The 15,000-nt window shown below is 43.5% G+C and overlaps 1 protein-coding gene across 4 annotated transcripts in view; it reads left to right on the top strand.

Moving 5' to 3' along the window:
• LOC113658453 (cytochrome P450 3A30-like) overlaps positions 1 to 15,000 on the top strand; it is a 23,330-nt gene that overhangs the window by 33 nt on the left and 8,297 nt on the right. The window contains exons 1-13 of one of the 4 annotated variants that reach the window (XM_047803472.1): positions 1 to 96; positions 1,785 to 1,878; positions 1,975 to 2,027; positions 3,396 to 3,495; positions 3,730 to 3,843; positions 4,010 to 4,098; positions 4,660 to 4,808; positions 4,943 to 5,070; positions 5,173 to 5,254; positions 5,527 to 5,687; positions 7,759 to 7,985; positions 8,278 to 8,440; positions 8,839 to 9,177. The exon at positions 1 to 96 is cut by the window's left edge and continues 33 nt beyond it. In XM_047803472.1, coding sequence (XP_047659428.1) covers positions 26 to 96; positions 1,785 to 1,878; positions 1,975 to 2,027; positions 3,396 to 3,495; positions 3,730 to 3,843; positions 4,010 to 4,098; positions 4,660 to 4,808; positions 4,943 to 5,070; positions 5,173 to 5,254; positions 5,527 to 5,687; positions 7,759 to 7,985; positions 8,278 to 8,440; positions 8,839 to 8,937 — 1,530 coding nt within the window. In that variant the 5' untranslated portion in view covers positions 1 to 25 and the 3' untranslated portion in view covers positions 8,938 to 9,177. Of the gene's footprint in view, positions 97 to 1,784; positions 1,879 to 1,974; positions 2,028 to 3,395; positions 3,496 to 3,729; positions 3,844 to 4,009; positions 4,099 to 4,659; positions 4,809 to 4,942; positions 5,071 to 5,172; positions 5,255 to 5,526; positions 5,688 to 7,758; positions 7,986 to 8,277; positions 8,441 to 8,838; positions 9,178 to 10,146; positions 10,385 to 10,641; positions 10,736 to 10,825; positions 10,879 to 15,000 lie in introns of those variants that run through there. The other 3 variants (XM_047803471.1, XM_047803470.1, XM_047803473.1) reach the window with 3 other exon arrangements.

Genomic DNA, 15,000 nt, shown 5'->3' on the forward strand with positions numbered 1-15,000 from the left:
TCTGGACATAGTGCTAATAATCATCATGGTGTATTGGTGGAGTTTGTCAGCTGAAACATGGGCTCTGATCCTGATCCTCATCAGTCTCCTCCTGCTGTAAGTGCTGTCTCACATTTCACTTTATATCACTGTTACACACACAAAATAATCAGGTGTGAAAATGTTTGTACACCTCAGGGCTGTGTGAGTAAGACACATAAGACCTTCGTATGGACTGAATTATAATCTCTTAAATAAAACCACACCAGTCCTTTAGATCTTTACTACACAACTGTTTATTGTAGCTAGTGTGTTGTGTGTCAGCTCTCTCTCTCTCTCTCTCTCTCTCTCTCTCTCTCTCTCTCTCTCTCTCTCTCTCTCTCCATCTTGTGTGTCAGCTACCTATCACTCCTCTCTCTCTCTCTCTCTCTCTCTCTCTCTCTCTCTCTCTCTCTCCATCTTGTGTGTCAGCTACCTATCACTCTCTCTCTCTCTCTCTCTTCATCTTATGTGTTTTACACACAGTTTTTGCTGGTTACACATTCTGTCTTTCACACGTCAGTTGATGTTTTACACACTACATTATAACCTCATATAACTGCTGCTATAACACTAATGTGTTCATTACAGGATGTCTGCCCATGTACTATAGAACATACAGTATGTCCACTGGTCAGTGCTGCTTTTGGACTGTTTTGTCCTGACTGTCTTTTGTCTGCACTGTCTTTTGTCCTGCACTGTCTTCTTGTCTCATGTCCTACACTGTCTTTTGTCTGCACTGTCTTTTGTCCTACACTGTATTTTGTCCTGCACTGTCTTCTTCTCTTGTGTCTCACACTGTCTTCTTGTCTTGTGTCCCACACTGTGTACACCAGGTTGTACAAATACACTTTATGTGACTAACTTACTTCAGTCCTCATCACTGTGCTGTTCTCTGTAGATCCCTGGTCCTGGGGGACGTCATGTCATGTCTCCGTGTACTGTGTCACATATATATGGTGTAAATGACAATAAAAGCTTCTTGACTTGAGTCTTGACTTGATGATGGGGACAGATGGATGGGGTCACATCAGTGTTGTGTATGATGATGTGGGATGTCTAAAGGCTGATGGTGAACCTTTGCAGGCATGTGACAGTGGTTGGTGAGGGCTAACAGCAGGTACCTTAATCACCTTGGTCTTGGATCTCAGGTGAACAGTGATGAAGACTTTGCCTCTGTTGTGTGTATGAAGTCTACAAATGTATGTTTCGAGACCATGGAGAATAATGTCCTGAAGAGTGTGGAGTTATAATGGAGACCTGTTTCATTCCCTGGGACGCTAAAGTGTGCACCATGAAAGCAGACGCTGTTGTTCATGTCCTTAAAAGGAAGTGATGATCTGTAGCAGATCTACATTAACCAGTTTAGTTAGTGAATGCATTGTAAAGCAACTTCGGCTGCTAGATCTGATAGTGTGATGATGTGATGACGACATGCAGGTTGAGGATGTTGGCCATTGGGAGATTAAGATACAGAATACAGAAGGTATAGAGGGTACAGAAGGTATTATTATCTATTATGATCATGTGATTCATGTACAATGTCTCTATGAGTATAAACACTGACATTGCTTTAATAAATAGAGCATGCTGATTATAGCTACAGTTCTATCTGATGTAGAGTTAATCATGTACAGCGCCTCCATGTGGTTAAACACTGATGTAACACTGCTATAATGTTAGCATTATTTTAACCTTTGATGTTTCTCTTTCTAATGTTGATGATATCTAGTATAATCTGTCCTCCTGTAACGTGTCCTCCTCAGGTATGGGTACTGGCCGTACAGTCTCTTTAAGCGTTTGGGAGTTCCTGGTCCTAAACCGGTACCATTTTTTGGAACCATGTTAGAATATCGTAAGGTGAGTTTATATTACATCATAAACATCGTGCTATAACGACATTATATGATAAACTCAGTGTGAGTTATTTACAGATTATCTTTCACTGATTTTCAGGGAATCCATAATTTTGATATGGAGTGTTTTCAGAAGTACGGCAAGATTTGGGGGTGAGTCTTACAGTCTGGGTTTACAGTCTGGGTTTACATTTACAGTCTGGGTTTACAGTCTGGGTTTACAGTCTGGGTTTACATTTACAGTCTGGGTTTACAGTCTGGGTTTACATTTACAGTCTGGGTTTACTGTCTGGGTTTACAGTCTGGGTTTACATTTACAGTCTGGGTTTACTGTCTGGGTTTACTGTCTGGGTTTACATTTACAGTCTGGGTTTACATTTACAGTCTGGGTTTACTGTCTGGGTTTACATTTACAGTCTGGGTTTACATTTACAGTCTGGGTTTACTGTCTGGGTTTACATTTACAGTCTGGGTTTACATTTACAGTCTGGGTTTACTGTCTGGGTTTACATTTACAGTCTGGGTTTACATTTACAGTCTGGGTTTACAGTCTGGGTTTACAGTCTGGGTTTACATTTACAGTCTGGGTTTACATTTACAGCATGTGACAGACCCCTTATCCAGAGCGACGTACATAAGAGCTTAAATCTCTAACACTGAATACATTGATGCTGCTCACTGGGTTACAGACTTAAGATACCATGAGTTTAAAACTTTTGTTCAAAGTTACAATGAAAAAGTGTCAAAGTTTTTTTTTGTTTAGTTTTTTAAATGCAAAAGATAAGGAAAGAAGTGCTAGTTGAAGTGTTTCCTGAATAAGTAGGTCTTCACTCGGCGTTTGAAAATAACCAGTGACTCAGCTGTCCGGACCTCTAGGGGAAGTTCATCCCACCACCTCGGTGCAGAACAGAGAAGAGTCCTATAGTAAACGTCCCTCTTACCCTGAGAGATGGTGGGATCAGTGGGGCAGTGCTGTAGTTCTGAGGGTGTGAGGTGCAGTGTGAGGAGTGATGAGGGCTTTGGGGTAAGAGGGAGCTGGTCTGGTTGTGGCTTTGTAGGCCAGCATCAGTGTTTAAATCTGATGTGTTCAGCTACAGGAGAAAGTGGAGGAACACAGCAGTGTGGTGGCGTGGAGAACTTAGGCAGGTTGAAGACAAGTTGAAGACATTATGGATCATTTACAGAGGACGGAGTGTGTTCATAGGTAGACCTGCCAGCAGTGTGTTACAGTAATCCAGACTAGAAATGACAAGAGACTGAACAAGTACCTGAGCAGCCTGTGTGGACAACATGAGAGAAAAAGGACAGTTGTGTCCATGTCCTGTGGCTGAAGGGGAGATCAGATCGTTGTGCAACACAATCTGAGTCACATTTACACATAATCACATTTAAAAGTGTTTCTGTAATACTTTACTTTATTTTTTGTAGTAAGACGAGACATTTTTGTGGAATTGCTCTGAATCATGAAGCTGGTAAATGTGATGTGATGTCAGTGTCTGATGTCTGTGGTGTTTATTACAGTATATATGATGCGAGACAGCCGGTCCTCTGTATCATGGACACAGAGATCATCAAATCTGTCCTGATTAAAGAGTGTTACTCTCTGTTCACCAACCGCAGAGTGAGATCACACACACACACACACACACACACACACACACACACACACACACACACACACACACACACACACAAAAACTTTACTACTCACTGGAAGTTCCTACTGCTTTCCACCTATTAGTTCTGTTTAACAACAACAACATTACTTAAATAATGACCTTTATACACAAAAACATTTCCCTGTTATGAGATAATTAAAGCACTGCTGCAGTAATTAGTTATTTGTTTCACTCAGAATTTTGGCCTAAACGGTCCTCTCTATGATGCACTGACCATTACTGAGGACGAGGACTGGAAGAGAATCAGGAGTGTTCTCACTCCATCGTTCACCAGTGGTAAATTAAAGGAGGTGTGTGTGTGTGTGTGTGTGTGTGTGTGTGTGTGTGTGTGTGTGTGTGTGTGTGTGTGTGTGTGTATAATTGCACCATTAATTTATTTCTTTTAAGAATTAAACACACACTTTGACTTCCTCTTGATGATAATATTAAGAGTTGATGTTCTTTCCTATTTCTCAGATGTTTGGAATCATGAAGTCACATTCACACTCGTTGACTGAAAATCTGCAGCAGACGTGTGAGCGAGGAGAATCAGCAGATATTAAAGAGTAAAATGCAGTGCAAAAGATATCACACCCTGGGTAGCAAACATGTGTTAAGCCTGAGACTGAGTGGGTCTGAGTCCCGAACATTAATTAAAAGTCTGTACTATAAGTGTGGGGTTCTGTTGCCCCCTGCTGGAGACTTTTGGGATCATAAAAAACAAAAGTGCCGTCTCAGTGATATGATGAGGAGTAAATGAATGTTAGTCTTACGAAGGTTAAGTGCTCAGCTACAAGCTTTTCTAGAATTCTCAAGTTAGGTTTAATTGGCCTACAGTGTGACAGCTGACAGGTGGAGTTAATGTGATTTAATCAGTTTTCTTAGAGAAGAATTGATTATGTTAAAAAGAGGTTTGGTTGTTATTGGTATTGAAGAAACATCTACATACAGAATCTAGTACACAAATTGTCATTTTTGCAAAAGAAACCTAGTGAAATGAGATTAGTCGAGGAGTAAAACATTCTAATCTCTAATATGCATTATGTCGTTATCCTCAGGGTTAGTTATCAAATTGTCTGGGTTTAATCTCATGGTTTGATTTTTTCACCCAATGTTTTTGTTTTAAGGTTTTTTGGAGCCTACAGTATGGATGTGGTGATGAGCACAGCGTTTGGTATCGATATCGACTCCCTGAACAACCCCGAAGATCCGTTCGTATCAAACATGAAGAAACTGCTGAAGTTTGACTTACTAAACCCTCTGCTACTCGCTGTCGGTAAGTCTTGTGTACAAAATGTATTTTCAGACACTTAAAATTCAGATTTACATTTAAATTTCTTTTGTTTATGCTCAGTATAAATGATGATTTACATCAGCTGTCGTTCTATTTTCTCTTTCTGTGTATAAAAGCGTTCTTCCCCTTTATCAAACCCCTGTTGGAGAAACTGGACATTTCCATATTTCCAGCCTCAGTGACCGATTTCTTTTACACCTCTCTGCAAAAGATCAAGTCTGAACGTGAGGCCCAGGATCAGAAGGTAGACCTCCACTGGTTTAATTATGAACTGATAAAGACTGCTTCACTTTTACACACTTTACTTATTAAGGTTTTATTGTGTTTTGTCTTTGACTCTCTACAGAAACGAGTGGACTTCATGCAGCTGATGATCGATTCTCAAAAATCAGGAAAAGGTCATCTGAAGATGAACGAGACAAACGAAGGTCACTGGTTAAAATGTTTCATCTTTATGTTCAACACTTTCATAATTGTTTAAAATTCCTTGACCGATCTAAAAAAAAAAATCTGTTAATATTTAGGATTTTAAGGAGGTTGATTTCGAAATGAAGAGAATAGAATTGTGACAAAATGAACCAAAAATATCGGAACAAAATTATTAAACACTGTGTGTGTGTGTGTGTGTGTGTGTGTGTGTGTGTGTGTGTGTGTGTGTGTGTGTGTGTGTGTATGTGTGTGTGTGTGTGTGTATCTGAAGGTCTGAATGATCATGAGATCCTGTCCCAGTCCATGGTGTTCATCTTTGCTGGTTATGAGACGAGCAACAAGACTCTTTCATTTCTGTTCTACAATCTGGCCAGGAATCCAGAGACAATGAAGAAACTGCAGGAAGAAATTGATGAAACTTTCCCTAATAAGGTGATCAACAGGTTTAATGAAGGTACCAACGTGTGTCATGGCATTGGACACTTGTATAGCATCAAACTAAAGTGAGAATAACAGACACACAGAGAGGTAACACAGGGGTCTGACACAAAGACAGACACGGGTCTACACAGAGACAGAGACAGATATATAACACAAAGACAGAGACAGGGGTCTACACAGAGACAGAGACAGATATCTAACACAGAGACAGGGGTCTAACACAGAGACAGACAGGGGTCTAACACAGAGACAGAGACAGGGGTCTACACAGAGACAGAGACAGGGGTCTAACACAGAGACAGACAGGGTTCTAACACAGAGACAGAGATCTAACAGAGAGACAGATATCTAACACAGTGACAGGGGTCTACAAAGAGATAGAGACAGATATCTAACACAGAGACAGATATCTAACACAGACACAGATATCTAACACAGAGACAGACAGGGGTCTCCACAGAGACAGAGATCTAACACAGAGACAGAAACAGAGATCTAACACAGAGACAGACAGAGATCTAACACAGAGACAGACAGAGATCTAACACAGAGACAGAGATCTAACACAGAGACAGAAACAGAGATCTAACACAGAGACAGACAGAGATCTAACACAGAGACAGACAGAGATCTAACACAGAGACAAAGACAGAGATCTAACACAGAGACAGAGATCTAACACAGAGACAGACAGAGATCTAACACAGAGACAAAGACAGAGATCTAACACAGAGACAAAGACAGAGATCTAACACAGAGACAGACAGAGATCTAACACAGAGACAAAGACAGAGATCTAACACAGAGACAAAGACAGAGATCTAACACAGAGACAGACAGAGATCTAACACAAAGACAAAGACAGAGATCTAACACATAGACAGACAGAGATCTAACACAGAGACAGAGACAGAGATCTAACACAGAGACAGACAGAGGTCTAACACAGAGACAGACAGAAGTCTAACACAGAGACAGAGATCTAACACAGAGACAGAGATCTAACACAGAGACAGACAGAGGTCTAACACATAGACAGAGATCTAACACAGAGACAGACAGAGATCTAACACAGAGACAGACAGAGATCTAACACAGAGACAAAGACAGAGATCTAACACAGAGACAGACAGGGGTCTCCACAGAGACATAGATCTAACACAGAGACAGACAGGGGTCTCCACAGAGACAGAGATCTAACACAGACAGACAGGGGTCTCCACAGAGACAGAGATCTAACACAGACAGACAGGGGTCTCCACAGAAACAGAGATCTAACACAGAGACAGACAGAGATCTAACACAGAGACAGACAGAGATCTAACGCAGAGACAGAGATCTAACACAGAGACAGACAGAGATCTAACACAGAGACAGAAAGAGATCTAACACAGAGACAGAGATCTAACACAGAGACAGACAGGGGTCTAACACAGAGACAGAGATCTAACACAGAGACAGAGACAGAGATCTAACACAGAGACAGACAGAGATCTAACACAGAGACAGAGATCTAACACAGAGACAGACAGGGGTCTAACCCAGAGACAGACAAAGATCTAACACAGAGACAGACAGAGGTCTAACACAGAGACAGACAGAGGTCTAACACAGAGACAGACAGAGGTCTACATTATAGTTACTTATATACTTACTTACATTATAGTTACCCCCCCCAGCAACCCACATATCAGTCACAACAAATGCCATTGTCAGTCAACATATTGTACAAGCATTACAAAAATGGGCATCTGAATGAATTGTTAGTGTCTGATGCCCTTACAATCTGCCCCAAGGAAGCAAGAAGCAGCAGAACTACTTACTGGGAGTGAAGTCGATGTACTATCACAGCTTGTCTTTAATCAAGGCTCGCTCCTCACTCCAAGGCTGTACACAGAAAATCTTCTGTCGACACAAAATGAACAGCAGAACAAGTCTGCAAAAAAGAAATGTAATTGGATTTAACTGCATTGGGTTTTTGACAGCGTCTTTGTTGGACTTAGAAGTGGACATTACTTGTGGACACAGGAGTGGACATTACCTGTGTTTTTTTGGTTTTCAGGCTGAAGTTGATTATGACACTGTGACGAATATGGAGTATCTGGATGCGGTTCTGAGCGAGTCACTGAGATTGTACCCGGTTATTTTCCGTCTGCATCGAGTCTGCAAGAAAACGGTTGAAATAAAAGGCCTCACCATCCCAAAAGATACTGCGGTTTCAGTCCCCACGTTTGTCCTCCATAGGGACCCTGAATACTGGCCTGAGCCGGACACCTTCAAGCCCGAGAGGTATGATACATATATCAGCTGAGCAAAAAGGGTAAACAGAGAAGATACCAAGACCTGGTTTACTTGTTTTCATTGTTACAGTTCATAAGCATTATTACAAAAGTGGTCTTTAGAATGATTTAACCAGGAGGCCAAACAGAGCGTTATAGTGCTTAACAAGCTGATCATACGAGGTTGGGATGATGAACCAGGTTTCCTTGTAAATTTAATCCAGACCGGAAAGCATTTTGGTTTCCTTTTTTTTTTTGACGAAGAAGAATAGATTGTTAATGTATCGTTCATGTTGTTTCAGGTTCACTCAGCAGAACAAGGAGAGCATCGAGCAGTCTGTGTACATGCCTTTTGGTTTAGGACCCAGGAACTGCATCGGCATGAGGTTTGCCCTCGTGATAATAAAGCTGGCTGTTGTTGAAATACTGCAGAGATTCGACGTCAGTGTTTCTGAAGAGATGAAGGTCAGGATCTTCAGTCGCTAATCATGTATCAACTAGCACTTCTTTCCTTATCTTTTACATTTAAAAAAAAAAAAAAAACTTTGACACTTTTTCATTGTAACTTTGAACAAATGTTTTAAACTCATGGTATCTTAAGTCTGTAACCCAGTGAGCAGCATTAATGTATTCACTGTTAGAGATTTAAGCACTTATGTACGTCGCTCTGGATAAGGGGTCTGTCACATGCTGTACATGTAAATGTAACACTTGTAAAGATCACTTACTAAAGCTGGTCATATTTTAGATAACTCTGATAGTTTACCTGAAAAACAAACCCCGATGATATTAATCATGTTCCTGGGTGAATCGTTGTCATGCAGTAATATCCATTATTCTTATTTTTCTCATTTTCTAATCAGGTCCCTCTGGAGCTAATCAACACTGGAATTCTGTCTCCTAAACACCCCATAAAACTCAAATTCTCACGTCGGAATAACAAGAACAGAAAGCCACGTTAACTTCTAGACTCAATGCTTGAGTTCTGATTTTTTTACTTCATTTCTCTGATTATTGCAGTCAGGCTGTATTAGAATAATGTACATGTTGGTATCTCTGTGTGGACACGTTATTCCAACATGATTAAAGCTTTTAAATACCAATGTTGTGCATCTTTAAAGGGATATAAACACAGTGTAGAACTGTTTAAGTACGATTGCAGGTGATGTGTTAAAAAAAATTAATAAAAGAAAATGAATTTATAAATCCTGAATTATCCTTATTATATCCTGAAGTCCCAAAACACTGCACCTGCTGTTTCTTTCCCAGATACGAATACATTCTTCTGTTAAACTCTAAATTTCCTAATATAATTCAGCTTAATTCCTTATAACTCGATATTATATATATATATATAAATGGGCCCATCCTTATTATTTGTTTTTCTTTTAATATTACATTATGAGAAATGTGGCAAAAACAAGTGTTGTGTTTATAATTGTGTTCAGCGTACATAGGGACTGTATACATACGGTTTATTGATGGACTTTGTAATGGATTCAAAGGTAAAAGCCAAAATGTTTCTGACGCCCTCTAGTGGCTGGTTTCAGGATTTTTTTAACCCCACCCATTCCCTTGTTTGTGAACAGAACACAGGTCAAGCATTTTGTAGAAGTTTAGCGGAGTTTATAGGAGTGATTATAATTAAAACGCTTTGCTCGGTGAGGTGAATGGTTTTACATCTAACAATGCAGCCTGAATGGACCTAAAGATCTTTACAGTGCTGTAGCAAAGCCATGTTTTGTCCTTGTGTGTGTGTGTGTGTGTGTGTGTGTGTGTGTGTGTGTGTGTGTGTGTGTGTGTGTGTGTGTGGTTTGAGCTCAAGAAAATAAAGAGGTGAAATGAAAATCACTTTCTTGCTGAAAGCAGGAAAAATCCACAGGGGTTGAACGTGACAGCAGAAGGTGACACACCCTAAAGTAAAGAGGTTAACTGAGTTTGTGTGTGTGTGTGTGTGTGTGTGTGTGTGTGTGTGTGTGTGTGTGTGTGTGTGTATTATAAAACTGTAGTGGGAGGGTTTACTGTGTTCTGTTACAACCCTCAGCCCCTCCCGTCCCTTTTATTCTCCTGCTATTCTCTAGACACACACACACGTACAAACACGCACACACACACACACACACACACACACACACACACACACACACACACACACACACACACACACACACACGCCAACACACACACACACACACACACACACACACACACACACACACACACACACACACACATACCCTACAGGAAACAGACTGTATTTGACAGACTACGAACACTACGACTGATCAAACTATTATCACTATTAACACTAAGTAATCAGGACTAACTAATAATCATCATGGTGTATTGGTGGAGTTTGTCAGCTGAAACATGGGCTCTGATCCTGATCCTCATCAGTCTCCTCCTGCTGTAAGTGCTGTCTCACATTTCACTTTATATCACTGTTACACACACAAAATAATCAGGTGTGAAAATGTTTGTACACCTCAGGGCTGTGTGAGTAAGACACATAAGACCTTCGTATGGACTGAATGTACGATATGTACAGAGCGTATAAATATACGTGCAGTTTACTGTGGAGTTAAAGCAGTTATAATCTATAATCTGTAATCTTTTAGTTTGAATAAAAAAGTGATTAAACTTTAGTTGTAACGTGTCCTCCTCAGGTATGGGTACTGGCCGTACAGTTTCTTTAAGCGTTTGGGAGTTCCTGGTCCTAAACCGGTACCATTTTTTGGAACCATGTTAGAATATCGTAAGGTGAGTTTATATTACATCATAAACATATAACGACATTATATGATAAACTCAGTGTGAGTTATTTACAGATTATCTTTCACTGATTTTCAGGGAATGCATAATTTTGATATGGAGTGTTTTCAGAAGTACGGCAAGATTTGGGGGTGAGTCTTACAGTCTGGGTTTACATTTACAGTCTGGGTTTACAGTCTGGGTTTACATTTACAGTCTGGGTTTACAGTCTGGGTTTACATTTACAGTCTGGGTTTACAGTCTGGGTTTACAGTCTGGGTTTACATTTACAGTCTGGGTTTACAGTCTGGGTTTAAAGTCTGGGTTTACATTTACAGTCTGGGTTTACAGTCTGGGTTTACAGTCTGGGTTTACATTTACAGTCTGGGTTTACATTTACAGTCTGGGTTTACTGTCTGGGTTTACATTTACAGTCTGGGTTTACATTTACAGTCTGGGTTTACAGTCTGGGTTTACTGTCTGGGTTTACATTTACAGTCTGGGTTTACAGTCTGGGTTTACTGTCTGGGTTTACTGTCTGGGTTTACAGTCTGGGTTTACTGTCTGGGTTTACAGTCTGGGTTTACTGTCTGGGTTTACATTTACAGTCTGGGTTTACTGTCTGGGTTTACAGTCTGGGTTTACAGTCTGGGTTTACATTTACAGTCTGGGTTTACTGTCTGGGTTTACTGTCTGGGTTTACAGTCTGGGTTTACAGTCTGGGTTTACAGTCTCATTACACCCTGTTACAGAGAACACAATCTGAGTTCTGAAATATAATCAACTGGTTCTGAGAAAATGCATCGTAATGTAAACTGTCTTCATAAAGCTTTTATAATCTTGCTCACACAAAGTCACAAAACAATGGCAGTATTTATATATAGTAATAATACTCAGTTCATTTTACCTGTTGATTGGGGCAGTTGCCAGGGCAGGAATAGTTAGGCAGGAGAGCATTAATAAATAGGAGAGCATTAATAAGTAGGTCTCATGAGCAACAAACCACCATCCGAGCGTCACCACAGAGACGCGTCCCCGGAGTATTAGCGCGCTTCCTCACGGGCGAGGAGTGAGAGCGCCGCTTCCGCCTCTGTCTCTGCCTCTACTGCGGAGAACCTGGACACCGACTGCCGACCTGCCCGACCAGACCACTGCGAGGGCGAAATAACCCGGTGAGCTTTTTTCACCGGAGGTTTTGTCATCCCACAATCAGAGAGCTGCACTCAAATCAGCGTGCGGCTCAAGATTCGAGGAGAGAGTGTGGAACTCTATGCACTTATCGACTCGGGAGCAGCCAGAAATTTTATATCTTGGAAATTCGTTCAAACTCATAACGTTCCGGTAACCCCTTGTGTTTCCCCTTTAGCAGTGGAGGCGATAGACGGACGGCCACTTAGAGAGGGACGCATCACACACCTCACCAGAGATCTCAGCCTGCAGGTGGGGGGCCAACATCATGTCTCTCCTTCCACGTCATCCACTCTCCACGACACAACCTCATCCTTGGCCTACCATGGCTCCCGGCTCCATAATCCTGGCCCAAGCTGCGCATCACCAGTTGGGGCAATGCATGTACTACACACCGCCAGGACCCAGAGGAGCCCTGCCAGCTCAACAACACAGACACCACGCCGATACCCTCCGACATCCTCGATCTCAAATGAATACCAAGACCTCGCAGAGGCGCTTAGGCCATGGAGCTGCCTCCACATCGGCCCTGTGACTGTGCCATCGACCTCCTGGCAGGGGTAACGCCACCTAGAGGGAGAATCTTCCCCCTCTCACAGCCGGAATCCACAGCCATGACTGAATATATTCAGGAGGACCTAAAGAAAGGGTTCATTCGCCCCTCCGTGTCTCCAGTGTCGTTCTTCTTCATCAAGAAAAAAGACGGGGGGCTTCGACCCTGCATCGACTATTGAGCCCTCAATGATATAACAGTGAAGTTTCGGTACCCCCTTCCACTCGTGCCGTCAGCCCTGGAACAACTCCGCCGCGCGCGGTACTTCACAAAACTCGACCCCCACTGCACCTATAATCTTATCCGCATCAGACAGGGGGACGAGTGGAAGACCGCCTTCTCAACCCAATCAGGCCACCAGGAGTATTTGGTCATGCCATTCGGCCTACTGAACAGTCCAGCGGTCTTCCAATTGTTCATTAATGATGTGTTCCGGGACATGCTAGACGGCTGGGTAATCATTTATATCAACGACATCCTCGTCTACTTTGAAAGCAAGGAAGAACATATCCAACATATGAGGGTGCTCTTACAACGACTCATCCAGCATCAGTTATATGCCAAGGTGGAGAAATGCGAGTTTCATCAGACCGCGACAGCCTTTCTGGGGTACGTCAGAGGGGGTCGCCATGGATGATGCTAAAGTGCAGGCGGTGTTACAGTGGCCCAAACCACGGACCATCAAAGAACTACAACGCTTTCTAGGGTTCGCAAACTTCTACCGCCGCTTCATCCGTGGCTTCAGCACAATTGCAGCGCCCCTCACCTCGATGACAACCCACCTCACCTGGTCACTGGAGGCGCACTCAGCGTTCAAACAGCTAAAGGAAAGCTTCACCTCAGCACCGATTCTCCACCACCCTGACCCGAACCGGCCGTTTATAGTAGAAGTAGACGCCTCCAACACGGGAATCAGAGCTATACTGTCCCAGCGCCAGGGTTCCGGCAATAAAATGTTCCCATGCGCCTATTATTCCCGCAAATTGTCCCCAACAGAACGGAATTACGATGTGGGAGACCGCAAGCTGCTGGCCATGAAAGCAGCATAAGGAGTGGCGCCACTGGGTAGAAGGCGCACAGCACCCATTCACCATTCTCACTGACCACCGAAACCTGGAGTACCTGTGCTGCTAAACGCATGAACCCACACCAGGCCCGGTGGGCCATGTTTTTCACTTGGCTCCAGTTCACAGTAACCTACAGACCAGGGAGCAAGAACACCAAGACCGACGCCCTGTCACGCATGCACCGGGAGTCGGACCAACACACGCCCACCAAGCCTGTCAACCCCGAGACTCGAATCGTCGCACCCATTCAGTGGGACATCTTAACTGAGATCGCCAACGCACAAACGCAGCCACCGGTCGAATGCCTGACCGACAAGATGTACATGCCTGAGCACCTGCGCACTTCGCTCCTTGAACTGCTACACACAAGCATGGGCTCCAGTCACCCCGGCATCACGGCTACAACCCACCTGGTCCAGAATGAGTTCTGGTGGCCATCACTGGCTGTGGACGCACGCGAGTACGTCCGAGGCTGCACGGTATGCCACACCTCCAAAGCCTCACATCAATGCCCCGCGGGCCTGTTGCTACCACTACCAGTACCACAACGACCCTGGTCACACATCGCACTGGATCTTATCGCATATCTGCCTCGATCCAACAACCACACAACCATTCTGACCGTCATCGACCGGTTCTCGAAAGCCTGCCTATTGATCCCGCTAACCAAGCTTCCTACCGCCTTCGAGACAGCGGAAATGCTCTGTAACCACATTTTCCGCTTCTATGGTCTGCCCGAGGGCATCGTCTCGGACAGGGGTCCTCAGTTCACCTCGAGGGTGTCTGGATGGCTTTCTTTGGGTGGTTAAATATAAACGTCAGCCTCACTTTGGGGTACCACCCACAGTCCAACGGCCAGACTGAATGCCTCAATCAAGAAATCATCTGCTTTCTCCGAACTTACTGTCAACACAATCAAAACGAGTGGAGCAGGTACCTGATATGGGCTGAATATGCCCTGAACTCTTTGATCAAACCCGCCACCAGCCTGACACCCTTTCAGTGTATCCTAGGCTACCAGCCCCCCTTATTCCTGTGGTCCGACGCACCCACCAATTTGCCGGCCGTCAATGATTGGTTTCGTCGGAGCGAGGACACGTGGGCCGTGGTACACAGACAGCTACGGAGAGCAGACAGGACACAAAAAACCCAGGCTGACAGACACCGCAGGGAACATCCCGAGTACCAACCCGGCCAGTGGGTTTGGCTTTTGACCCGCGACATCCGCCTCCGCCTACCCTGCCGTAAGCTCAGTCCCAGGTTCCTGGGGCCGTTCAGAATCCTCAGGCGAATTAACCCCGTCTCATACCGCCTCACACTACCGGCCACCTACCACATCTCACCCACCTTCCATGTTTCTCTGCTGAAGCCCGCCGAAGAGGATTCTGACACCACCATTGCTCCTCCCCCAACGCCGCCACTGCTAGTCGATGGTGAGGAAATATATCAAGTTCGCGAACTACTCG

This window comes from Tachysurus fulvidraco, chromosome 18, assembly GCF_022655615.1.
Source record: "Tachysurus fulvidraco isolate hzauxx_2018 chromosome 18, HZAU_PFXX_2.0, whole genome shotgun sequence".
Lineage (NCBI taxonomy): Eukaryota > Metazoa > Chordata > Actinopteri > Siluriformes > Bagridae > Tachysurus > Tachysurus fulvidraco.